General features: G+C 52.5%; 1 protein-coding gene across 8 annotated transcripts in view; it reads left to right on the top strand.

The window, feature by feature from the left end:
• DYSF (dysferlin) overlaps positions 1-26,920 on the top strand; it is a 289,365-nt gene that overhangs the window by 120,932 nt on the left and 141,513 nt on the right. For all 8 annotated transcript variants that reach the window (XM_054030057.1, XM_054030060.1, XM_054030064.1 and 5 more), the window contains 6 exons: positions 9,132-9,324; positions 16,507-16,662; positions 22,950-23,081; positions 24,053-24,219; positions 25,745-25,859; positions 26,639-26,744. In XM_054030057.1, coding sequence (XP_053886032.1) covers positions 9,132-9,324; positions 16,507-16,662; positions 22,950-23,081; positions 24,053-24,219; positions 25,745-25,859; positions 26,639-26,744 — 869 coding nt within the window. The remainder of the gene's footprint in view (positions 1-9,131; positions 9,325-16,506; positions 16,663-22,949; positions 23,082-24,052; positions 24,220-25,744; positions 25,860-26,638; positions 26,745-26,920) is intronic.

Here is a 26,920-nt window from a genome sequence, read left to right on the forward strand (position 1 = left end):
ACGGTTCACAATGAGCACCTTATTTCTAGTCCGAATGTGTCTAGCTTCACCTTCCAGCCATTGGATCTCGTTCTGCCTTTTGCAGCTAGACTATAGAGCCATCTGCTATCAGAAATCCTTCTACATGTAAGTACTTGGAGACTGTGATCAAGTCACCTGTTGACCTTCTCTGGGATAATAGTCTGTCACAGTGAGGCATGTTTTCAAGACTTCTGTAGCAGTGTTTTCCTTTCCCAGAGGGTTGGTATTGACTCCACCCATTCTTGGGGTAACAGGAAAGGTACCATTGTCTGGAATGGAGTGGTGTTCTTGCTACTTCATTTTAAACTCCTGGGGGTCCCTAAGTACACTGGAGGGAGACGCTTTAGACATGTAGATATTTATCCTTGTAAATACATGTTGTTATTTATATTGCGGTAGTGCCTACGAATCCCGATCATGGATCAGGCCCCTTGTTCTAGGTGCTGTACAAACACAGAACAAGAAGAGGTTTCTTGTCCCAAGAAACTTACAATCCCAGTATAAATACACTATAGATTCCAAGGCCAGAAGGAATTAATGTGATCATAGTGTCTGACATCCAGTAAAACAGAGTCTAGGACTTCCCTGAATTGGTAATAGAATCGCTGTATAATAAAAATTAAAGACCCGTATCTATGCCATGCTAAGAGACCTCGGCCATTCTGATAACAGAGGTATCTCAACCAACCACCACACGGACGTTACACCTAATCTGCATGCACCAGTTTCAGCGGTTGTAAGGAGTCAGTGCGAAGAAGGGGACTGCTCAGAGTGGGGATTACTTAGTCCAGCTGCCACAATTCTTCAAAGGTTGATTTGCCACCCATACAACCCAACACAAAGTTGCCAGCGCAACCCACCCATAACCCCCTATTCACAAATCAATACAACCAGCACACACAACAACAACACACACTCACGGCTCTTACTGCAATGCTCACGCCTCAATGGCTCTTCCAGAACCTTCCCCTGCCACCTCCCTAACTGCCAGCCTGTGCCCCCATACAGACAGTGCCCCGCTCCTCCAAAACCTTCCCCGGTACCGCCCTTACTGCCAGTCTGTGCCCCCATCCAGACAGTGCCCCGCTCCTCCAAAACCTTCCCTGGTACCCCCCTAACTGCCAGCCTGTGCCCCATCCAGACAGTGCCCCGCTCCTCCAAAACCTTCCCTGGTACCCCCCTAACTGCCAGCCTGTGCCCCCATACAGACAGTGCCCCGCTCCTCCAAAACCTTCCCTGGTACCCCCCTAACTGCCAGCCTCTGCCCCCATCCAGACAGTGCCCCGCTCCTCCAAAACCTTCCCCGGTACCCCCCTAACTGCCAGCCTGTGCCCCCATCCAGACAGTGCCCCGCTCCTCCAAAACCTTCCCCGGTACCCCCCTAACTGCCAGCCTGTGCCCCCATCCAGACAGTGCCCTGCTCCTCCAAAACCTTCCCCGGTACCCCCCTAACTGCCAGCCTGTGCCCCCCTACAGACAGTGCCCTGCTCCTCCAAAACCTTCCCCGGTACCCCCCTAACTGCCAGCCTGTGCCCCCCTACAGACAGTGCCCCGCTCCTCCAAAACCTTCCCTGGTACCCCCCTAACTGCCAGCCTGTGCCCCCATACAGACAGTGCCCCGCTCCTCCAAAACCTTCCCTGGTACCCCCCTAACTGCCAGCCTGTGCCCCCATCCAGACAGTGCCCCGCTCCTCCAAAACCTTCCCCGGTACCCCCTTAACTGCCAGTCTGTGCCCCCATCCAGACAGTGCCCTGCTCCTCCAAAACCTTCCCCGGTACCCCCCTAACTGCCAGCCTGTGCCCCCCTACAGACAGTGCCCCGCTCCTCCAAAACCTTCCCTGGTACCCCCCTAACTGCCAGCCTGTGCCCCCATCCAGACAGTGCCCCGCTCCTCCAAAACCTTCCCTGGTACCCCCCTAACTGCCAGCCTGTGCCCCCATCCAGACAGTGCCCCGCTCCTCCAAAACCTTCCCCGGTACCCCCTTAACTGCCAGTCTGTGCCCCCATCCAGACAGTGCCCTGCTCCTCCAAAACCTTCCCCGGTACCCCCCTAACTGCCAGCCTGTGCCCCCCTACAGACAGTGCCCTGTTCCTCCAAAACCTTCCCTGGTACCCCCTTAACTGCCAGCCTGTGCCCCCATCCAGACAGTGCCCCGCTCCTCCAAAACCTTCCCTGGTACCCCCCTAACTGCCAGCCTGTGCCCCCCTACAGACAGTGCCCTGCTCCTCCAAAACCTTCCCCGGTACCCCCCTAACTGCCAGCCTGTGCCCCCCTACAGACAGTGCCCTGCTCCTCCAAAACCTTCCCCGGTACCCCCCTAACTGCCAGCCTGTGCCCCCCTACAGACAGTGCCCCGCTCCTCCAAAACCTTCCCCGGTACCCCCCTAACTACCAGCCTGTGCCCCCCTACAGACAGTGCCCCGCTCCTCCAAAACCTTCCCTGATACCCCCCTAACTGCCAGCCTGTGCCCCCATACAGACAGTGCCCCGCTCCTCCAAACCTTCCCTCACAAACTTCTTGTCTCACTGCCACCCTGTGCCCCATACAGACAGCACGCCTGTCCTGAACCTTCCCCCTGTACCTCCCTCTCTAACTGCCTCCCTGTGCCCCATACAGACAGCACGCCTGTCCTGAACCTTCCCCCTGTACCTCCCTCTCTAACTGCCTCCCTGTGCCCCATACAGACAGCACGCCTGTCCTGAACCTTCCCCCTGTACCTCCCTCTCTAACTGCCTCCCTGTGCCCCATACAGACAGCACGCCTGTCCTGAACCTTCCCCCATACCTCCCTCTCTAACTGCCTCCCTGTGCCCCATACAGACAGCACGCCTGTCCTGAACCTTCCCCCTGTACCTTCCTCTCTAACTGCCTCCCTGTGCCCCATACAGACAGCACGCCTGTCCTGAACCTTCCCCCTGTACCTTCCTCTCTAACTGCCTCCCTGTGCCCCATACAGACAGCACGCCTGTCCTGAACCTTCCCCCGTACCTCCCTCTCTAACTGCCTCCCTGTGCCCCATACAGACAGCATGCCTGTCCTGAACTTTCCCCCTGTACCTTCCTCTCTAACTGCCTCCCTGTGCCCCATACAGACAGCACGCCTGTCCTGAACCTTCCCCCTGTACCTCCCTCTCTAACTGCCTCCCTGTGCCCCATACAGACAGCACGCCTGTCCTGAACCTTCCCCCGTACCTCCCTCTCTAACTGCCTCCCTGTGCCCCATACAGACAGCACGCCTGTCCTGAACCTTCCCCCTGTACCTTCCTCTCTAACTGCCTCCCTGTGCCCCATACAGACAGCACCCCACTGCTCCAGAATCTTCCCTCCTACTCCGTGGCTAACTGACAATTTGTGCCCCATTCGGACAGCACCCCACTCCTCCAGTACCTTCTCCCTCCTTCCTGACTGGTCGCCCCTTTGTTCCCCATACAGACAGCGTCCCACTGTTTCAGAAACTTCCCCAACCACCTCCCTGTCTAAATGCCAGCCTGTGCCCCATACAGACAGTGCCCCTCTCCTCCAAAACCTTCTCCCTTCCGCCCTGACTGACTGCCAGCCTGTGCCCATAAAGACAGTGCTCCGTTCCTCCGGTACCTTCCCCCACCAACTCCTTGTCTCGCTTCCTCCCTGCGCCCCATATAACCATCACCCCACTCGCTGCCCTCTCCCCCCACACATGTGTTTGAGTCAATTACTGTTACCAGCACTCCCAAATGTATTTAATAGGGTGTTTCTGGCCTCTGCTTGCAGGTGCTCTGTCCCCACACTGCCCATTCCCCTGCCCTCAATCTGCCCCCTGGCCTCCTGCAGCTCATAGTTCTTCATTGCCCTCTCCTAGATCTGGGGGGCTGCAGTGGGTCCCCTCCCTTTTCCAGGCCTGCAGGGGCAGGTCCCCTTCCCTCCCGCCCCCCAGGCCAGGTGCTGCAATGGGAGGAGGAGAAGCAAGGGGTATCCTATTGCTCACAGAGGGGAGGGGAAAGGAGGGTCTCTGAGCTGCTGGGGTCTCTGCTCCCCCCTCCTCTCCTGTGAGAGCAGTGTGGAGGATGGAGGGAGAGCTCTCCCCCCGAGAGGAGGGGGGAGAGCTCTGCCTACTTCCGCAGCAGTTCGGATTGGCTTCTCTTCCCTAGGAGGCAGGGCAATGGGAAAGGCAGCCAATCAGAGGGGGAGCTGGTGGGTAAGATTCCCTAATGAGTAGTAAGTCCAGGGGGAAAAAAAGTTCAGGCGTTTTGGTAGTTTTTTATAGAGACATTATTAAGGGCACAAGAGCAAACTATCCCATTGTGGTAGGGGAGATAGGAGTATGGTAAGAGACTACCCCGGTTAACCAGGAGATCTTCAATGACCTGAAACTCAAAAAAGAGTCCTGTGAAAATTGGAAACAAATAATGAAGGCTGAAGATATAAAAAACAGCAACAGAAGCATGTAGGGACAAAATTAGGAAGGCGAAAGCAAAACAAGTTTAAACTAGCTCGGGATATAAATGGTAAAAAGAAAACATTTTACAAATACATGAGAAGCAAGAGGAAGACTACGGACAGGGCAAGCCCATTATTCAATGAGGAGGGAAAGACAATGACAGAGAACACAGCCATGGCTGAAGAGTTAATGCCTTTTTTGCTTCAGGTTTCAGAGTGGTAGCCGTGTTAGTCTGTATCAGCAAAAACAACAAGGAGTCCCTGTGGCACCTTAGACTCTAACAGATTTATTTGGGCATAAGCTTTCTTGGGCTATAACCCACTTCATTAGATGCATGGAGTGGAAAATACAGTAGGCAGGTATAGATACACAGCACATAAAAAGATGGGCGTTGCCTTACCAAGTATGGGGGGTCAGTGCTAACCAGGCCAATTCAATTAGGGTGGATGTGGCCCATTCCCAACAGTTGAGAAGAAGGTGTGAGTATCAACAGAGGGAAAATTATTTTTTGTAGTGACCCAGCCACTCCCAGTCTTTTTCAGGCCTAATTTGATGGCGTCAAATGGGAGTGGCTGCACACTGTTACTGAAAAATTGGTGACTGTCTCAGTTTTACCATTTGATTATAAAATAAAATGATCGGAATATAAATCTTATACTTACATTTCAGCATATAGAGCAGTATAAAACAAGTCATTGTATGAAATTTTAGTGATTGCTAATGGTTCTACCATCAGCATCCACCATGGTTGGTAAGAGGTATGGAGCATTCCTGTGAGGAGCCCAGTGCCTCTGGATTAGCTGTATGTCTGTCCCTAGGGAGGTTACTTTACCTCTCTATTTGGCTCTACTGTGACCTCTGCTATTTTCCACAATTCGAGAAGGATGTTGATAAATTGGAGAGGGTTCAGAGAAGAGCCACGAAAATGATTAAAGGATTAGAAAACCTGCCTTCTAGCGACAGACGCAAGGAGTTATAGAGAAGTTTAAGGGGGGTGACTTGATCACAGCCTATAAGTATTTACATAGAGACCAGAAATTTGATAATAGGCTCTTCAGTTGGCAGAGAAAGGTGTAACATGATCCAATGGCTGGAAGTTGAAGGTAGACAAATTGAGATGGGAAAGAACATGTACATGTTTAACAGTGAGGGAAATTAGCCATTGGAACAATTTCTCAAGGGCAATTCATACAACGATCACTCAGGACTAGGTAGAGGGTGAAGGCTCTTAACAAAATATATGGCAGACTTCAACTGCTCACTCTCAAGTGGTTACTCCTGCCCCACTTGTTTATCTTGGGCAGATGATTGAATCCTATGCAGTTTGCGGTGCTGGAGTCTTTCAGATGAGATCTTAAACACCATGGCTGCAGAATCATGGAGTCCACACGGCCCCGGCTGAGATGACTGGGGCAGTTCACACCTCTTAGAGATTTTGTTTCAGACAGTGTGGACTCAGGCAGGAAGCCCTGCATTGTCTGACTCTTGGCTTACCTCTGTGAGGTTATCTCTGCAACCATCTGGGCAAGAACTGGAATTATATTTTACGATGAAAGCGGAAATTCTGGAGCAAGGGATGAATTCATTGGGGCCCAGACTTTAGATAGGGTTACAGTTCTGATGACCCTATTGTCACGGTTTCAGGCTTAACTATCCCTCTGCCATCTTTATGACCTCTTCCACGGCACACCCTTAGATTTCAAGCCTCGAGCTGTCATCTTTTTCGGGGTGGGAACTCGTTCCTTTCCCTCCAGACCAGGGATTTAGGCTCAATGTCTCCTTCCATTTGCTGTGATCACCTTAGTAAGTCTGAGCTTAGCTCAGCGATTGCCGTCCTGTGGTCTTCTAGCAGCGATGGCAGGATTGACCAGTGACCAGCCAGCCTTCATAAAGCAGAGTATTTATTCAGAACCAAAAGCATTACAGAGAAAGCAGATCTTGAAAACAGCAAACCGCTTATACGTATGCCTACCTCACCAGATGTCACCCATGGTGCACAAGGTGACCTGGTAGGTCTCAAAGCCCTTCAGACCCTTCTAGCAACTTTGTTACTGTTGGTTACCGTCTCGTGTAAGTTCTTAGACCCAGTGTGAGTGATACGTCCCCTATAGCTGTCTGCCCACTTTATGTATTTCTCTGTTCCTTGTCTGCTGGGCCTCTTGAATGTTGTCAAAACCAGTCTATGCCTTTCCGCCTCAGGGGGTGGTACTTCCACAAACCTGCTTATCTGTCTAGGGGGCAGTGATTTTCAATCTGTGGTCCGTGGACCCCTGAGTGTCTGCAGACTATGTCTAAAATTTCCAAAGAGGTCCACATCTCCATTCAAATTTTCTGGAAATTAAAAAATGTTGAAAACCACTGGACTAGGGATTTGCAGAAATTACCTTAGTGGTCCACATCTCCATTCAAATTACCAAAGAGGTCCACATCTCCATTCAAATTTTCTGGAAATTAAAAAATGTTGAAAACCACTGGACTAGGGATTTGCAGAAATTACCTTAGTGACAGTTAGTTTCTGATGGTTCATTCATGTTTAGTGACTTCCCCGCAGTCACTGCATTGCTTGTCATGTTTCAAGAAAGAAGGTAACCCCTTCACGCCCAGCAAGGTGAGAGGGGAAACTGAGTCACGCATAGCCTTCTGTAAAAATAAATCAGACATTTCCCCAGTCTTCATATCCAGCACAGTTTGTCCGTAGGAATAGAGCCCATGACTTTCAATGTCAGAATCATAGGCCTCTACCATTTGAGCTTGAAAAAACGAACTTGTAATTTGTACTGGTAGGAGGCATTTAGCCTATATGTGGCACAGCCACTAGAGGGAGACATTATCACCCCCTGCAAGTTGCACAAATTATTGGAATTATTTTAAACAACATTCTTGCTGCAAGATTTGCTAAACCTGAGAAGACTGTGAGAGAGGCAATAGACTATCAGTCAGTCTGTCTGTCTGCCTTCTCGTTTTATAGATGGGGAAGGAAAAGTACAGCGAGGTTCATAGAATCATACAATCATAGAATATCAGGGTTGGAAGGGACCTCAGGAGGTCATCTAGTCCAACCCCCTGCTCAAAGCAGGACCAATCCCCAACTAAATCATCCCAGCCCGGGCTTTGTCAAGCCTGACCTTAAAAACCTCTAAGGAAGGAGATTCCACCACCTCCCTAGATAACTCATTCCAGTGCTTCACCACCCTCCTAGTGGAAAAGTTTTTCCTAATATCCAACCTAAACCTCCCCAATTGCAACTTGAGACCATTACTCCTTGTTCTGCCATCTGGTACCACTGAGAACAGTCTAGATCCATCCTCTTTGGAACCCCCTTTCAGGTAGTTGAAAGCAGCTATCAAATCCCCCCTCATTCTTCTCTTCTGCAGACTAAACAATCCCAGTTCCCTCAGCCTCTCCTCCGAAGTCATGTGCTCCAGCCCCCTAATCATTTTTGTTGCTCTCCACTGGACTCTTTCCAATTTTTCCACATCCTTCTTGTAGCGTGGGGCCCAAAACTGGACACAGTACTCCAGATGAAGCCTCACCAATGTCGAATAGAGGGGAATGATCACGTCCCTCGATCTGCTGGCAATGCCCCTACTTATACAGCCCAAAATGCCGTTAGCCTTCTTGGCAACAAGGGCACACTGTCAACTCATATCCAGCTTGTTGTCCACTGTAACCCCTAGGTCCTTTTCTGCAGAACTGCTTACTAGCCATTCAGTCCCTAGTCTGTAGCAGTGCATGGGATTCTTCCGTCCTAAGTGCAGGACTCTGCACTTGTCCTTGTTGAACCTCATCAGATTTCTTTTGGCCCAATCCTCTAATTTGTCTAGGTCCCTCTGTATCCTATCCCTACCCTCCAGCGTATCTACCACTCCTCCCAGTTTAGTGTCATCTGCAAACTTGCTGAGAGTGCAGTCCACACCATCCTCCGGATCATTAATGAAGATATTGAACAAAACCGGCCCCAGAACCGACCCTTGGGGCACTCTGCTTGATACCGGCTGCCAACTAGACATGGAGCCATTGATCACTACCCGTTGAGCCTGACGATCTAGGCAGCTTTCTATCCACCGTACAGTCCATTCATCCAGCCCATACTTCTTTAACTTGCTGGCAAGAATACTATGGGAGACCGTATCAAAAGCTTTGCTAAAGTCAAGGAATAACACATCCACTGCTTTCCCCTCATCCACAGAGCCAGTTATCTCGTCATAGAAGGCAATTAGGTTAGTCAGGTTAAGAGACTTGCTCAGCGTCACTCTGGAAGGGCTGGGAATTGAACCTGGATCTCATTCTGTTTCAGTTGGACTTTTGTTTTTTATGTCTATAAGGGTAGTTCATAAATCATTGAATTTTAACATGAAAACTCTTAAACAACTCAGCACGATGAAGATGCTTTTGAGCTTCTGTAATATTTATCTTGCAGCTTGTGTGTGTGTTTGTGTGTAGTGATGCACAAAGCTCAGTTACAACACCTTTTTGGAACTCATTGCAATAGGGCCTCAGGGCTGTAAGTGTGGTTTGAACCTTCCTTGCTCCTGGCGCTTGTTCACTCACCAAATATCTCTTTGGTGGCTTGTTATTTTTGCATAAACTTGCTCGTAAAAAGAAAGTCCCCAGCAAAGCCATTGCTTCACAATGCACAGCTAACGTTGGCCTGTTTCTCTGTGCTCCTTTCTCCCACACCCCCATCTGCAGCCAGCCGCTAGTCGATGTCAGCGACAAGACAGCCAGCACCCATCTGGATCAGAACATGTACAAATTCCGCAGCACCAACCTGCACCAGATTGTCCAGGCAGCTCTGAACCTGAAGCACGAGGATTCTGACCTCCAGACAGTGCTGGACCAGGCTGAGGACTGGCTCTTGAGGCTAAAAGCCATGGCAGAGGAGGTAAAAGGGGGGGTGAATTGCTTTTGCCCTGATGGAGCTTTATCTTTCCCACCCAGCCCATCTTGGTGCTATTCCAGGCTCGTTTGAGGTAAGCCATCCTAGCTGGGAGCAACTCCTTAGGATTTGTCTACTTGGGAATGTTAGGGGGTGTCGACACTTAAAACACTCCACCCTTGCTGCTACACCAGGGCAGCGTTTCAGAATAGACACTGCCCACCTCCCCGAGAGACGGTAGCTAGGTTGATGGAAGAATTCTTCCATCCGCCTAGTGCCTACAAAGGGATTTAGGCAGCAATGAGCTGCCAAAATCTTAACAACCGGTTCCCTACCGGGTCTTTGGCGGCACTTTGGTGGCGGGTCCTTCAGTGCCGCCGAAGACCCGGAGCGAGTGAAGGACCCGCCGCCGAAGACTCGGAGTGCTGCCTGGTGAGTACAAGCCCCACGTGGTTTTTTACATGTTTTTTTTTCAGTCATCCCTGCCGGGACCCTGTCGAAACTGTTCGAATCGGGCCCCGCACTTCCTAAAGCTGGCACCGCACATCGGGGTTGCAAAATTGTATCGGGGGCCGGGTAGGGAAGGCTGTGCCTCCCAAAACAGCCTGTCCCTCCCCCCATCCGACCCCCACCCATGTCCTGCCCCTGACTGTCCCCCTCAGAACCCACAAGCAACCCATCAACCCCCCCCTGCTCCTTGTCCCCTGACCACCCCCTCCTGAGACCCCCCACCCTAACTGCCCCCAGGACCCCTCCCACCCCCTACCCAACTCACCCCGCTCCCTGTCCCTTGACTCCCCTGACCCCATCCACCACCACCCCAACAGACCCCTGGAACTCATGCCTACCCGAACCCCCCCATTCCCCATCCCCTGACCACCCCCCCAGAACCTCCGCCCCCTCCAACCACTCCCTGCCCAGCCCCTGCCTTATCCAACCCCTCCTCCCAGCCCTGGTCCAGCCCCTTACCATGCTGCTCAGGGCAGCGTGTAAGGATGCCGCGCAGCCCGCTGGAGCTCGCAGCCCCCCCCCCCTTACCTTGCCACTCAAAGCGGCAGGAGCTGCAGAGCTGGCCAGAGTGCTGGCCCTAGTGGCTCGGGCACGCTGCGGCTCTGCAAGGAGGGGGGGAAATGGGGGAGGGGCCGGGAGAGCCTCCCCAGCTGGGAGCTCAGGCGGGCCGGAGACAGGACGGCCCCATGGGCCGGATGTGGCCCACGGACCGGAGTTGTATGCCCACCCACCCGCCTAGGGTGACCAGACAGCAAGGGTGAAAAATCGGGACAGGGGTTGGGGGGTAATAGGCACCTATATAAGACAAAACACCAAATATCAGGACTGTCCCTATAAAATCGGGACATTTGGTCACCCTACACCCGCCCCTTTAACAGCCGGTTCTACACCGGCTTCTAAATTTAACAATCGGTTCTTGCGAACTGGTGGGAACCGGCTCCAGCTCACCACTGGACTTAGGTTTTTTTAACACCCCCGAGCAACTGTAGTTATGCCGACCTAATTTTCTAGCGTAGCTCAGGCCTTGATCTAAATGACCGGTTGAAGTGGATTAGTTAAAACCTTGTGTGGATGCTCTTGTTGAGAATTAACATGGCCTTAACTCGGTTTAGTTATATTCACTTTGGAAGCAAATTAAGTTAAATCGAATTAAGGTGAACAACCGCATAGGAGTTTAATGTGATTTAAGTAATCCACTTTACATTGACATCTTTAGTTAATTCGGATTAATTTTCCAGAGTGTCCCCATAGCAAATTTACCAGTAGAACTTTCCAAAACTGATGCATGCTAGGAATTGTGCTCTTTGAGACGCAGCCGATTACCGACCCACCAGGGGAACAGACGACAGTCTGGAAATTAATAATCCCCATCAAGCCTTCAGCTCTAGGCTGCCTGCTTCATTAGGAATGAGAAGGTTTAGGACTTCCTTGGGATCTGTGGCTACTCAACTCTTGCCAGGAGCTTCCAGGTACATTAAACTCTCCTCTAGTTGAAGCAAATGGTGATATTGGCACAGATTATCAAAGCCCGTTAGGTGCCTAGGGGAGTTAGGCACTTAAATTCCTTTGAGGATCTGGGCCAGTATTCTGTGCAGCAAAACCTGCCTAAGCGCTCATTCCGGACCAGTGAAAAGCAGTCACCTGTTAGCAGCTGGTCCTTAACTAAAAGCAGATCAAAACTGCATTGGGCACCTGTGCCCGTTCACGTGGTTGCTCCAGGACAGGGGTAACCCTTCACCCATCCATACAGACTCCCGCTAGGATCTGAGGGCCAAACCGGGTCCTTTCCATTCCACACCTCATCATCTCAAGTAGCAAGGGCGCTCCAGGTAACCCCTGTGCACTCCCACTTCCTTCAGAGGGTTTGCAGAGCTGTCACTACACTGTTTACCGGTATAACTGTGACAGTTAGGGGGGTGATTTTCACCTTGGTGGTTATGCCAGAAAAGCCTGCCTGGTGAGTAGATACAGTTATGCCAGTATGAGGTGCTTTAGGCCTGTATAACTTATTTCACTTCACTGAATTGGAATACGCTATACTGATGTAACTGCACGTCATGCTGGTATAACTGCATCCATGCTAGCCTTGCAGTTCTGCTTTAATCATGCCATTAAATAATTAAAGGGACAAACCTTTAAGTGCGGAGAAGGCCTGGGGGGAACCTAGTAAGTAATACTGTTGCTGATGCACAAGCCAGAGGAGATGTTTAGCGCACCCTCCCATAGCTGGGCTAGCTCTGGAGGGCTAAGGCCGTGTCTATACACGGAAGGTGTTCTGGAATAAGGTAGGGAGTGAATTTAAAGTGCGATAGCTATTCCAGAGTAAGGGCTGGTGTACACTGAAAACATACATCGGGAGAGCTATGCCGACCTCGCCCCTGACGTCAACAGCGCTAGGTTGATGGAAGATTTCCGCCTCTCAGGAATATAGTGCCCGGAGAACGCTGTAGTGCGCATCTACAGTGCAGCGCTACAGCAGCGCCGCTTAGCCTTCGAGTGTCCGCGTGGGGAGCTGTTCTGGTCAATTTCGCCATGTGGCTAAGCCCAAACACGAGTCAGAAGTGGTAAGAACTTGTCTGAGCCAGTCAAGTCAGCAGATCTGAGTCTGAGGCTCATGGCGGGGCAGGTCTGGTGAATAAGAAGATGCTAGTTGTACATGGGGCCTACACTTTACGCCACCACTCTCTGATCTCCAGAACAGTTTTGTTGGGAGTTTCATTAAAGGCAGTGGCTGGCTGGGCTTCTAACCTCAGAAGAAATACACAATACAGACAATGTCGCCCCGGTCAGGTTTGCTTTTAAGCCAGCTGGCTTTCCAGAGGGTGATGGTCCCCACTGTGCAGAACGCCAGTGCAAAGGCCTGTGCATCCCACCTAAGCTCTTGATATACGGAGTCCATAGACTGACCCTCTACACAGGGGTGAATTTTATCCATTAGCTTCGGTAGCAATCGGTTTGCCCCTCTTTGCCACACTCTGTTCTAGAGGGGGGTGCGGGTGAGTGAGGGGCATCCAGATCTTTATCCAAATGTCCCTAAAATTCAGGGGTGCTGGGGAATCTGGAGGTTCAGCCCATTATCCAAGGTAGGGCCCAGCCCCCCTGTTTGAATCCCGACTCCCTGAAATCTGGGCGGTGTTTGGATCTAGGCTGGTGATCGGTCTTAGCTTTATACCTTAAATGGCAGGATTGAGAACATCCAGAGTCTAGCCTGTTAATTTGGGGTGTAGCCTCTGGTTTCCAAGCCATCAAAGCTTTCTAAGGCCTGATTTTCAAACCCAGGGGAATTTGCCAGCCCAACTGCCAACTCTGACATCAAAGGCAGGAGTTTGGAAGCCTCCTTAAAACGCCCGTGTTTGAAAACTGGGCCTGGTGGTTCCTGCGGTGGTGTCCCGGGTTATGGGACGCCCCTTAAAACGAAGCCATGACATTTGGTAGCAAGGTGCCAGAGTTGGAGTTTTATTAATTCCCTCTACATTCAATCTATGCCGCACTTATCCCTATAGGGCGTGAGACCCCCCCACAGCCGTGGCCATGGCAGTTTTACCATTGATTTCAGTGGGAGAGTGATTTGGGTTTAAATGCCCCGGGCCAGAACCTCAGCTGCTGGAAATCGCCACTGACTTCAGCGGAGCTATGTTGATTTGTACCAGATGGGGTGCTGCTGGTCCCCAGAGTCCACACCTAGCCAGCAGCACGGTGTAAAACCTGGGCTGGATTCTCCGGAGGGGAGGGGGGGGATCCATCTCTTCTTTGGTTGTTCCAAGATCCTGGTCAGGCAGTTGTGTGTGTGGGGGGGTGATGTTGCAGCCCGGTGACTGTTTCTGTGATCCTTAAAGCCACCCGCAGCGAAAGCACAGCAGAGAAGGAGCTGGCCTCCCTGTCTGGGGATTGGAGCCACAGGAAGGGTTTTGTGGTGTTCCTCCTTTAATGGGGTCTAAAGTCCCTCGCTCCCCTTTGGGGACAGGCTATTTTCACCCCCCACCAGACCTTTAGCACTGGGGTCAGCGCAGGAGGTCCCGGGTGCCCTTGCCAGCCGCTGTGGTTGTGGAGAGAGAGACTCTCTCTCAGGGGAGAGGGAGGCACATTTCAGAGCGTGGGCCAGAGCCGCAGTGGTTTCTGGTTTGCGACTTTGCCAGCCCCAGCTTTGAAACAGAACATTTGGTCCTGAAGTCATAGGGCTGGCAGGGCAGGCCCAGTCTGCGTCCAGACTAGCGAAGGGAGTCGGCTGCCCTTGCTTGCCCGTCTCCGGCTGGGATGGGAGGGAGAAACAAGTCCTCACAGGTTTCCTTAGACATCAGTGGCCCGATCCTGTGCCCTGACACTGGGGGAGCGTTTGCTGAAGCAAATAGGACGCTCGGTGCTGAGGATAATAGTCTAGCCTGTTGTGCTGCTGTTTCCTTCACTGGATTTCTCTTTGCTTCCTGAGTCGCAGTCTCTGTCTCTCTGCATTCATCCTTCATCTCCACTCCATCCCCCCTCACGTCTCCTAAGGCGGAACCCGATAACTTCAGCGTCTGAGCTACAATTTCAAATGCACGGTGTTTGGGTGGGCTTGAAATTTCCCCCCCGAGCCTTGAGCTTTACCCTCTCTAGCATCGTCCTGCGGGCTGGGGCTCGCCGGGGAATGGGCAGGCAGCAGAAGGGGAATAGCGGGGTAACATGATTTCTGCGCTCCTGAGTTAGGACTGGCACGGGACAGGCGCTCTTTCTGTCTTGATTTGAATTGTCGAGCTGACGAAAGGTGCCAAAACGACAGCCCCGCGGCACGACCTCTAGTGATGCACAGAAACTACCCGGCTCTGACACCGTCGGTGCCAGTATAACTCCTCCCCCGTGGCATCAGCGGGGTTTGGGCCGGCAGCACCAAAGCACAGAGTGCTACCACCTGAGCTAAAGGAGTCAGTCCATTAGCGGGCGGCAGCAGTAGGCTCTTATCCTCTTTCTGGAGCAGCCACTAGAGAAGGATGTGACACACATCGCGCAGGCTTGCTACACAAACCCAGTTAGTGGGGGCGTTCAGTGATCATGTCCCAGTCAGTCCTTTCCTTCTCTGCTGTGTCTGACAGCAAGGGGGCCGGGCACAGTGGCGGTTCTTGGGAGAAGGCCACCAAATAATCACGAGAAACCAACAGCTTGTGATCAATTCTGATCTTGTGCTGGGCCCGCACCTTTGACTGACAGGCAGAAGGCTCCATAACTGAGATACCTAGTCCCTGCTTGGGAGCTACACTTAGCACACGTGCTGAATGTTTGCTGAGGCGCTGAATCCTAGTGTGATGACCCTTCCCACCATTTGTCTTCATCAGCGTGTGAATCCAGGACCTTCGCACTGAAAGCCCACAGCTCTCCCGCTTGAGCTGAAGGAGTGACACCCATAGATGCTGGGTTTTCATTTCCCCCAGGAGTGCTCCACCCCTGCTGTGCCCCCAAGCCCTTCCACTCTACCCCCCCTGGCCCCACCCACCTGCCGCTCCCTGCTCTCTGCCCTCCCCCAAGTGCCTCCCCCAGCTGCCAAACAGCTGATCGGTGGCAGCTACCCAAACAGCAGTGGGTATTTTTTTTTCTGTGGGTAGTGCGCAGGTGCCCACATCACTTGGCAGCAGACAGTGTCCTTGTTGGCGCCACCAGCAGAGACCAACTAAACCATGGAGACTAAACTGCTGAGATGAAGCCCACCACAGCATCCCCTTGCCTTGCCAGGCTGTCTTTGCTCTGTGCGCAGCCAGCGGCCTTCAGCCTCCAGGGATGTCCTCCTCGGCACTGGCCCCCAGGCCAGGAGGAGGAAGCTGCAAGGGGTATGGGTGGTGTCTCTGGGACTCTGGGGCAGAGTTTCTCTGGGTGGCATCCGCTGGCTCCTTGGACTCCTCCTCGGGGCAGTGGGCACTATCTGGGGTCCTCTGCTCGGTGTCCCCTTCTGGATCCCTTGTTTGGATCCTGGGACCTGCGCCCCCATCCCTGTGTTCAATTCTGGGGTCTGTGTCCTCCTTTTGTTGGTATTGTGAGCTCCACCTACTACCCCCACATTTAAACAGGCTGACACCACACCTGATGCTTTTGTGGGTGAGGGCTTTTGGAGACTAGGGGGCATCCTCCCTCCTTCCTGCTGAGGTCAAATAGCCTGACCCCTTTCATGGGCAGTGAAATTCACACACAGGAAAACACCCCCAAAAAACCAGCAGCTGATTCTGAGGATCTGCAACTACTGAAGGCAGGAGTGGGTCTAGCCGCCTAACAGTGGGGCAGGGTGGTCGAGTGGGTAGGGCCCTGGGTTCAGACTTGGGTTCGGTTCCTGACTCTGACCTGCTGTGTGATCTAGGACAAGTCCAATCCCTGTTTGGTGCCTCAGTTTCCCCTCCCACCCTTTTTCCATATGGTCTATTTTGACGGTAAGCTCTTTGGGGCAAGGATTGTCTTACTCTGTGTTTACGTAATGCCTAGCATAATGGGGCCCTGTTCTCCACTGGGGCACGTAAGCGTTACTGTAACCCATTAATAATGATGGGTCTTTCCCGTCTCTGCTTTCTGCGACCCTGCCAGCTGCCTGCTCTGTGGTGAGGCCTGCTGAGATTCCACCGCTCCCTCTCCGCGTCTCACTTTTCAGCCTGGATTTTTGTTGACTCATGGTATTGATTTGGGGAGGCTGGATAGATGCGATTTGTCTGCCACCGTGTTTTCCAGCCCCAGAACAGCCTGCCAGACATAGTGATCTGGATGCTTCGAGGAGACAAGCGTGTGGCTTACGCCCGGGTGCCAGCCCATGAAGTGCTTTTCTCCAGGACCGGCGCCAACTGCTGTGGCAAGAACTGTGGGAAACTTCAGACGATATTTTTGAAAGTAGGTTGGGTTCTTCTTTTTGAATGTATATTTGTTTTTCATAACATTTTTTCTCCTCTTAAAAAATAACCAACAAAACCCAGCAGGGAAATCTGTAAACAGGGAAAAAATAAACCCAGCAGTGCCTGTAAAAATAGCAGATGTTTAGGGTTTGGATTCCGCTTCTATTTGGGATTGCAAGGTGAGGGGGAGGGGAGAGTGCTCTGGTGTATGTCTTTGCTCCCCAACTGTGCAGAGGGAAGACTTTACCCACAGTGGGCGAAGTTTGCCACCCAGTAGTCACCTGGGAGTCAAGAGATCTGGGTCAAATCCTGGCTTGCTGGCTGTGCTTGGGTAAGTTGTGTCCCCACTCTGTGACTCAGTTTCCCCATCTGTAAACAGGGAGCATAGTACTTGGCCTCTGATGTCGGAACAAAATATACTAACAATTATTAGCTTTCTGGAGGAGGTGGATTCCACACCCCTCCCAAAGGCACCTAGAGGTGTTAGTGTCAACTGCAGCGCTACACCTGCTTCATGGGCATAAAATCATAGAATACCAGGGTTGGAAGGGACCTCAGGAGGTATCTAGTCCAACCCCCTGCTCAAAGCAGGACCAATCCCCAACTAAATCATCCCAGCCAGGGCTTTGTCAAGCCGGGCCTTAAAAACCTCTAAGGATGGAGATTCCACCACCTCCCTAGGGAACCCATTCCAGTGCTTCACCACCCTCCTAGTGAAATAGTGTTTCCTAATATCCAACCAAACCTCCCCCACTGCAACTTGAGACCATTGCTCCTTGTTCTGTCATCTGCCACCACTGAGAACAGTCTAGATCCATCCTCTTTGGAACCCCCCTTCAGGTAGTTGAAGGCTGCTATCAAACCCTCATTCTTCTCTTCTGCAGACTAAATAACCCCAGTTCCCCCAGTCTCTCCTCGTAAGTTATGTGCCCCAGCTCCCTAATAATTTTCGTTGCCCTCCGCTGGACTGTCTCCAATTTGTCCACACCCGTTCTGTAGTGGGGGCCCCCAAAACTGGATGCAATACTCCAGATGTGGCCTCACCAGTGCCAAATAGAGGGGAATAATCACTTCCCTCGAACCGCTGGCAATGCTCCTATTAATACAGCCCAATATGCCGTTAGCCTTCTTGGCAACAAGGGCACACTGCTGACTCGTATCCAGCTTCTCGTCCACTGTAATCCCCAGGTCCTTTTCTGCAGAGCTGCTGCTTAGCCAGTCGGTCCCTAGTCTGTAGCAGTGCCTGGGATTCTTCCGTCCTAAGTGCAGAACTCTGCACTTGTCCTTGTTGAACCTCATCAGATTTCTTTTGGCCCAATCCTCCAATTTGTCTAGATCCCTCTGTATCCGATCCCTACCCTCCAGCGTATCTACCGCTCCTCCCAGCTTAGTGTCATCTGCGAACTTGCTGAGGGTGCAATCCATCCCAGCATCCAGATCATTGATAAAGCTGTTGAACAAAACCGGCCCCATGACTGACTCCTGGGGCACTCTGCTTGATACCAGCTGCCAACTAGACATGGAGCCGTTGATCACCACCCGTTGAGCCCGACGATCTAGCCAGCTTTCTATCCACCTTCCAGTCCATTCATCCAGCCCATACTTCTCTAACTTGCTGGGAAGAATCCGCTGTTCACTGGGGAGCTCCTCCTGCTCACACTCGCAAGGGGAAAATGTCTCCTGGTGCAGTGCTCCTCCACCGCAGCCACAGGGCTAGCTGCCACAGCAACAGTGTAAGCATTCCCGGGCCTGGCCGTCCTTAGCAGCAGAACCTGCTTTCAACTCCCAGCAGGTACTGGGAGCTGTCGTGGAGAACCCACTCCAGAATGTCCGTTGGCACTAATCTGTGTGCCCAACAACAACGTTTTCACTGCCTCCCTCTTTCATAAGAACATAAGAACGGCCAGACTGGGTCAGACCAAAGGTCCATCGAGCCCAGTATCCACCGACAGTGGCCAATGCCAGGTGTCCCAGAGGGAGTGAACCTAACAGGCAATGATCAAGTGATCTCTCTCCTGCCATCCATCTCCATCCTCTGACAAACAGAGGCTAGGGACACCATTCCTTACCCATCCTGGCTAATAGCCATTAATGGACTTAACCTCCATGAATTTATCCCTTCAAAGGCTTTTCCCCGTGGGCAGAGTCAGCCATAGAACTTTGTGAGTGTGGTGTTACTTTGGGTGGGACTGCGACACGTACTGGACACGGTGAGCTGGAGCTGGTTTGATGTCACTCGCTGGTTTGAAGTAGAGTCAACAGTGGATTCTTTTAGATCCTGATTTGAGGATGTCAGTGACTCAGCCGAGAGGTTAGGGGTCTAGTACCGGAGTGGGCGGGCGGGATTTTGTGGCCTGTGACATGCAGGAGGTCAATCTAGATGATCCCCATGGTCCCTTCTGGCTTTGAAGTCTATGAGTAACACAGGAGGTGATCAAACAGCTAGTCCAAAGCATAGTCATTCTCCAGCTCGCCATCTGTCTTCCTCATCACCGTGGAGTCCCTCACTACTGCTGGGATACAGGGACATACAATTCTTCCCCTCTTACAGTCGAGCTGAGGCAGAGTGACATTAAGTAACTTTCCCTCGGCCTCAGCTAGTCTGTTTCCCGAGACTTGCAGCCACAGGTCTTTTATTGCAGTGTAGACGTACCCAGAGTCCCTTACTCACAATTTCTGTCCTCGATTACTTCTGTTCAAGGCTAACCCCCTCGTTCAGCATGGGTTAGGTTCCTCTGTAGCTGCTGGCTCACAAAGGGGATAAGAGCCTACTAGTGCTACCAGTTAGCCATTCTTGTAGCTCCCATGCTAGAAGCCTGTGCTTTTTAGCACAGAAGTGTCTGGGTCCGATCTCCACTAAGGGCCACCGTTTTGGGATTGTTTCACCACCCCCTTGCAGTCAGCGGGATTACCCAGCTGTAAACGAGGACAGAATTTGGCTGAGGGGGTTTCAAATTCCCAACCCGCAGCTACCCAAACGAACTGAAGTTATGATCCCCTTGCCAAAGAAAGCTTCTTGTGTCTCGAATGAAATGTCTTCTCTCCCGTCCTCCCCATTTGGGAGCTGCAGCTCTAAAAAACAGCTGGCAGGAAAGGAAGAAGCAAAATATTTTGTTTTTTTCTCAACTTCAGCTACGGATGGAAAACTAGCATCACTGAAAAAAAAAAAAAAAAGCAAGTGAGAGTGAAGAAACCAAACGAGACATTTCACTGTTTATTTTTTCTATTTTTGTTCCAATATGTTGGCCGCTTTCAGTGTCTTAGTCTTGAAGGTCGTCTCACCAGTAGATAAACAGCACCAACAGCTCTGCAGAGAGTCGTATCCTGTCCCCTGCTCTTTGCTGGGTGAAAATAGGTCAGCAGCCCACAAGACTGCTGTCTCATGGTTTAATTGCAAGCCAGGACACCTGGGTTCTATCCCTAGCTTGCTGCGGGACCTGGGGCAAGTCACTTAACTGTGCTCTGCCTCAGTTTCCCCTGCCTACCTCGCTCACAGGGGTGTTGTGAGGAATGGGATGGAACAGCTAGATCTGGTCTGGAGCTTTTCGGAATAGGTTTTTTGTTGGAAGTATCTCGATTCACCAAAACTTTTCACAGGAAAGGGTCAGTCAAAACGAGAAAGAGAGAAAGCTAGCAAGCCCTTTCCACTTCAGTGTAGCCAGTTGTCTAGTGGATAGGATGCTCACGTGGGAGACCCGGGTTCAAGTCCTTGCTTTGCCTGAGTCACAGTGGGGGCCTTACTATTGACTATTCTGTAGAGGGTTTGTCTCTCTGGCTTTTCACCAAATTATTCAAAAGCTCTTGGTTTCATCCCGATGCAAAACAGGCAAGATTTTGAAACCTTGACAATTTTCATGGGACAGGAAAACCCTTTCCCACCTGGCAATCGTAACAACTCCTCCCTCCCAAAGAACGAGTCTTCATCAGGGGTCGAGCCCTGGAGCACAGGTCTCCACCGCTTGTGCTGATGGAGTAACTCCACTACCTGGCTGCAGTAGTAGGCTGTTACCCTCTAGTGGCAGGGCACACACCATGGTTGGCAGTCGGGAAGCCGTTTGATGTTGTCAGATGCGATATAAGTGCTGAGCTTTATTGTACATCTCCCTGGCTACATAAAGAGCACCGAGCAGATCCATTTACCCCTGAGAGGTACCAGCCCATGCACTTAAGTACACAGTTTAGAAGCTTTTTAAAGAGAAGGGACCAGATTCTGCTCTCATTTACTCAGGGGTCACTCTGGAGGTGTCTGGCTCCCGTGGGGCCACTCTGGATTTACACCAGCATCACTGGACAGAATTTGGCCTCAGCACACGTCCACATGCTGTATCTTTAGCGAAGGCAGTGTTAGCTGATCCAGACTGCTGGGCACATGGCGGGAGCTTGCAATCTTTGATGCCAGCATCTGAGGCCTCCCAGCATGGCAATGTGCTTCTGGCCAACACCCCCTTGTGTCCGTCAGTCCGCTTTGCATGCTGGGGATGTGGCACAGGGGTTCCAGGCCCATGGGCAGTGGCTCAGGGCCTTCTCAGGCGGCTGTCCCCGTGTGTCAGACTCACGCTTTGGCTGTAGCAGCCTGTGTCTGCTGCTTCCCATTCCTGTGGGCTCGGAGCCGGTATGGAACCGGGGCTGCTCCACAGCCCTGTCTGCTGGTAGGCTGGCGTTTGGCACAGACCAGCTCCAGGGCACTGGTGGTGCTTTGGGACCCCTCACATGTGCTCACCATGGGACGGTGGGCACTGGTGGAAAATCATGGCCTTCCAGCTCACCTTACCCACCCCCCAATCCAACGTGACCCTCCACAGGGGAGCTGCAACCACAGAGAGTTCTTAGTGGGCAGACTCCCTAGACCCTCGGGGCTCCATCCCCAGAGCAACCAGCACTGGCTAGAGGGTGCAGCAGGAAAGTCAGGGCCTGCCAGAAAGGACTTCATGGCCTCTTGACATCATCCTGTCGCTCAGCATTTAGAATCATACAATCATAGAAGATCAGGGTTGGAAGGGTCCGCAGGAGGTCATCTAGTCCAACCCCCTGCTCAGAGCAGGACCAATCCCAACTAAATCATCCCAGCCAGGGCTTTGTCAAGGAAAACCTCTAAGGAAGGAGATTCCACCACCTCCCTAGATAACCCATTCCAGTGCTTCACCACCCTCCTAGTGAAAAAGCTTTTTCCTAATCTCCAACCTAAACCTCCCCCACTGCAACTTGAGACCTTTGCTCCTTATTCTGTCATCTGGTACCACTGAGAACAGTCTAGATCCATCCTCTTTGGAACCCCCTTTCAGGTAGTTGAAGGCTGCTATCAAATCCCCCCCTCATTCTTCTCTTCTGCAGACTAAACAATCCCAGTTCCCTCAGCCTCTCCTCTTAAGTCATATGCTCCAGACCTCTGATCATTTTTGCTGCATTGTCATTGGCTCTTGGACTCCCCCCTTCTTCCTGCCCCTTGCCTGCCGTGGTCACCCTTCAGCTGCCCAGCCTCACTTTCCCCCACCCTTTTCTCTGCCTCAGTTTCCCTTTACCTGCCCCCTTTACCTGTAGGCTGTAAGCTCTTTGGACCATGGGTAGGCAGTTCCCCTCCCCTCCGGGCATGCAGCCCCCTGCCCAGTGTGGGCACCACCCCAGCTAAAAGATGGAGGGAGCTAAGCATCCTAGGCACCAAAATCTGGAGCACCAGCACCAGCCTGTTTTTCAGTAGTAGGCTGCCACTGCTGTATGGAGAGTAGGGACCGGGCCTGGTAGAGACCGGGATGTGGGGCAGTCGTGCCCAATGGTTGGAGCAGGAGACAGGCCCAGTGGTAGGACCAGAAATAGGAGCCCAGGGTCAGAGCCGAAGTCAGGAATCAGAGCCAAAGGGCAGGACTGGGTTACCTGGAGTAACACAGGTGCAGCAGCGGGCAAGTACTTTGAGCACCCAGTGAACTGCTACTGGGCTTAAGACCTGGTCTGCTGACAGGTGGAGCCAATCAGGCAACTGACTATAAGCCAGCTGCTCTCATTAGGTTGCCCGGAGATTGGCTTTGCCACAAGCCCTGATCCCTAACAGGGCACAGCTGTCAGGGGCAGCGTGGGGTTCTGTTGTCCGAGAGCGGGTTCTAGGCAGTGCAGCCACTATAGATCACATCACACACTCCTTTCCATGCCTGCGTGGCCGTGTCATTGGCTGCCCAGGAGTGAGTAGGGCTCTGCTTCCACCTTCTCTCATCCTTACTGGACGGGCGTTAGCCCTTACCCTTAATGGGCAACCGCTGCCCTGCGGCTATTAATTGGGTTCCCTTTCTTTGGCAGTACCCACAGGAAGAGGCCATGGGCCCCAGGATCCCGGCCCAGGTGCGGGTTCAGCTCTGGTTTGGGCTGGCTGTAGACGAGAAGGAGTTTAACAAGTACGCGGAAGGGAAGCTCTCCGTCTTTGCAGAAACCGTGAGTGGACACCAGTGTTCATTTTCCCCACCCTGTGCGGAATGAATTTTGTCACGTGCACCAAGATGGAGGGGATGTGTCACACGTCCCCTCCATATTGGTGTACATAACAGAATTCATGTGGTGGGGTGGGGCTGAGGGGTTCGGCATGTGGGAGGGGGCAGAGGGTTGGGGTATGGGGGGATGTGGGCTCTGGGGTGGGGCTGGGGATGAGGGGTTTCGGGTACAGGCTGCCCCAGGGCTACAGCGGGGAGAGAGGACTCCATCTATCTCTCTCTCTCTGCAGCAGCACCTGGGCTGGGGGGTGGGGAGAGGCACCTCTCCCCGCTGTGGTGGGCCAGGGCACCTCTCCCCTGGCTAGGGCAGGTCCAGGCTGGGCCTGGTTTCAGGCTGGGGGAGGGGCGCCTGTCCACTGGCCACGGCAGGTCTGCCAGGGCTAGGTTCCCTGGGCGCCTGCCCGGCACTTAATAGGCTGCTGCGCTGTCGTGCGGCCGCGCAGTTTACAGGGAACTTAGGTTGACATGAGTTCTGGATCCTTGAGTCCTCCCCCTTCTTCCCTCTAGGGGCGCTAATGTGGCAGGTAAGCGTCCTGCCCCGGAAGGAAGTGACGTCAGGGCTCTGCGGCTAGTTGGTGCAGAGGAGGACAGCCACAGTTCAGCTGTAAACACAGTCATTCCAAGCAGACCCTGAGCCAGGGGACTGGAGAAGGGGGTTGGGTCCTTCACCTCTGGGTCACTCATTCAAATCTCGCTCATGCCAACAGCCACTGAAGATCATGGCCATGCTCTTTGGTGGCCTGCACGGAGTCGGCTTCTCAGGCCACTCCTTCGAGGATATCCCTCAAAGTGCCTGTGTGATGGAATGCTCTTCCCTGTGTAATGAATTTACTCCCAAGTAGCTGGTCTCTGGGGGTCTCTTTCCAACCAACCCAACTGTTATCCTGAAAGTCTCTCTCATTTTGATGTCTTAAGTATGAGAACCAGGTGAAGCTGGCGCTGGTTGGGAACTGGGGGACGACTGGCCTGACCTACCCCAAATACAGCGACGTGACCGGCAAAATCAAACTGCCTAAGGACAGTTTCCGTCCCTCCGTCGGCTGGACGTGGGCCGGGGACTGGTTCATCAGCCCGGAGAAGACGTGAGTAGATCGCTTGATGTTATCTTACTGTGTCCAGTTCTGGTGCCCACAACTCAAGAAGGATGTTGGTCAACTGATGAGGGTTCAGAGAAGAGGGTAATTAACCATTGGAACAGTTTCCCAATTTACCAGTTCTCCATCACTGACAATTTTTAAATCAAGATGGGATGTTTAGCTAAAAGCTGGACTCTGGGAATTATCATGGGGAAGTTCTCTGGCCTGTGATGCACAGAAGGTCAGACTAGACGATCACAGTGGACTCTTCTGGCCTTCGAATCTATGAATCTGTCCCTCAGCCAGGGGCACGGGAGCTCCCTGTTTAAATAGCATTTGTCAATTACAAGATATTTCATCCAACGGCCCATAAACACCTAAGGACATGTAGTGACCTGATAGCAAACCGTCCGGCAGCCTAGAGGGATGTGGGTCCGGGGCCCAGCTCTTCCCCTGACAGCTGTTAAGAATTCAGTGCACTTCCTAAAGTATTAAACTAAACTGATTTGTATTGCAGTAGCATCTATCAGCCCCCGGTGTGGACCAGGCCCCCTGTTGCGCTAGGTGCTGTACAAACACAGACAAAAAAGATGGTCCCTGCTGAAAAGACCTTCCAAGCTAACAAGCTGCTGGCCCCCAGTGCAGAGCCCAAGTAAAAGAACTTTGGGTGTGGGACCTACCTGGGGGATTGGAGGGGCTGGACCTGGAAGCAGGTTGCGGGGAATTTCTGCCGCCCAAGAGCGCAAGAGTGGCCCGTGCTGGCTTGGTGGCCAGTGGATCCACTCACTGCACGTACCCACAGGCCTGGGCCTGGTACCCACCGGTCTGTCCATTCCTCTGGTCTGCAGCTGGATAGGGCTCAAAGGGATAAGCCGTGGCCTTTGATCCTGACCTACCTCGCCCGTGTCTTGAGGTCAGACTGGATGATCACAGTGGTCCCTTCTGGCCTCGGAATCTGTGAATCTATGAACTCCACTTGTCCCACACTTCCATGGACAGCGGCATTAGAGAGCTCAGCTGTCTCCTGTACAGGGCTGGGAGATCCCTTTGCCCCACCTTCCCACTGCCTGGGGGCTCCAGGCAATGGGGCCACGATCCATGGTATTTCAGGCCTCCCATAGCTCTTGAACTGCCAGGAGACAGTGGCCCTGTATAAGCGGGTGTTACTTCACCCACCATGGAAATGCAGCCACCTCTGGGGTGGGACATGGCAGCTGTTGAATGGTGCACCGCAACACAGGTTCACCCAAGAAGCGAATCCAGCTGGAATAGTGTGTCCAGCTGAAACAGCAGTGGGGACCCTGCCGTTCAGGCTCATGTCTGCTTTGGAAGCACCTATAACTAGAGTAGTCAACAATCCAGCTGTATTTTCTAGGCATCTGCTCAGCGGCCTTGGTGAGCATTTTCCGTTCGGTGGGTAACGGGTTGGGATCTAGGAGGCAGCAGCTGGCTGAAAGGACGAGAGTTTGTGGCGGTGATGCGGGGGAGCTCTCAGTCACTTTTCTTTCCCTCTCATCCTCCCTGGATGCAGGTTACTTTACGACACGGACGCCGGTCACATGAGCTTTGTAGAGGAAGTGTTTGAGAATCAAGTCCGGCTTCCTGGAGGCCAGTGGATCCACATGGCTGACGCCTACACGGATGTGGTGAGAACTTCCCTCGCTGGAGACTGAGGGAACCCCCCTGATTGTCCTGGGATTCTGTTCCTGGCTCTGCCACTGGCCAGCTGGGTGACCTTGGGCAAGCCACTTCCCCCACTCTGTGCCTCAGTTTCCCCATCTGCCATATGGGGATAATGATACTGGCTTGCTTTGTAGAGTGTTTTGAGATCTATTGGTGAAAAGAGCTAGGTTATTTATTAATAGTGTCAGTCAAACCATGCCCACATTAACTGAGTGAAAATGTAGCCTCTGGCTTAGATTTTGGAATCACCTACAAATGAGTCAGTTTTCACATCTCAGGCTTCAGGAATGTATTTGCTCAGAGGGATCCGAAAAAAAAGTTGAGTCACTGAAACCATTTCACAGAGGGGTCGTCGGGAAATGACTGCAGCTCATCCACTGATCAGCAGATCCCCTTGTGCATTCTCAGGGAATCCATTCTGCACCGTCCAGCCAAGGGCTGTCCATTTGGGGAGGGCTCCCTGTCTCATTGGTCCATATCTAGCAGAGCAAGCGAGTCGCTGCTGGGAGTCTCCGCACAACCCAAACAATGGAGCTATTGCAGCATTTCCATGTATGGGTACTATTTACAAAGCATCAGGATGGAGCCTGGCGCTGGTGCTCTATGGTCCAGAGGGCTCACAGGCTAGAAGCAGAACTGATACGAGTCAGGCTTTGTCGCCAGCCATCTTGGAAGTCAGCGTGGGCTGTGGGCACGCTCATAGGCCGAGTATTGCTCAGTAAACGCTCCCCATGTCTTCCAGAATGGGGAGAAAGTGCTTCCTAAGGAGGAGATCGAGTGTCCCCCAGGATGGAAATGGGAAGATGTGGAATGGGACACGGATCTCAACCGAGCGGTTGATGAGAGAGGTATGCCAGAGCCTTATGTATATTTCAGCTTCCCCCCATCTCCCATCCCCCTTTACTCTGCCCACCGTGGCCACAGCCTCTCCAGGGAGGAGCCCTGCACCCAGCTTCCCCATCCCAGCCTACCTGTCCCCCTTTGTCCACGAGAGCGACAAAACCATTCTACGTGGGTCTAAAGA

Source organism: Malaclemys terrapin, chromosome 5, assembly GCF_027887155.1.
Source record: "Malaclemys terrapin pileata isolate rMalTer1 chromosome 5, rMalTer1.hap1, whole genome shotgun sequence".
Lineage (NCBI taxonomy): Eukaryota > Metazoa > Chordata > Testudines > Emydidae > Malaclemys > Malaclemys terrapin.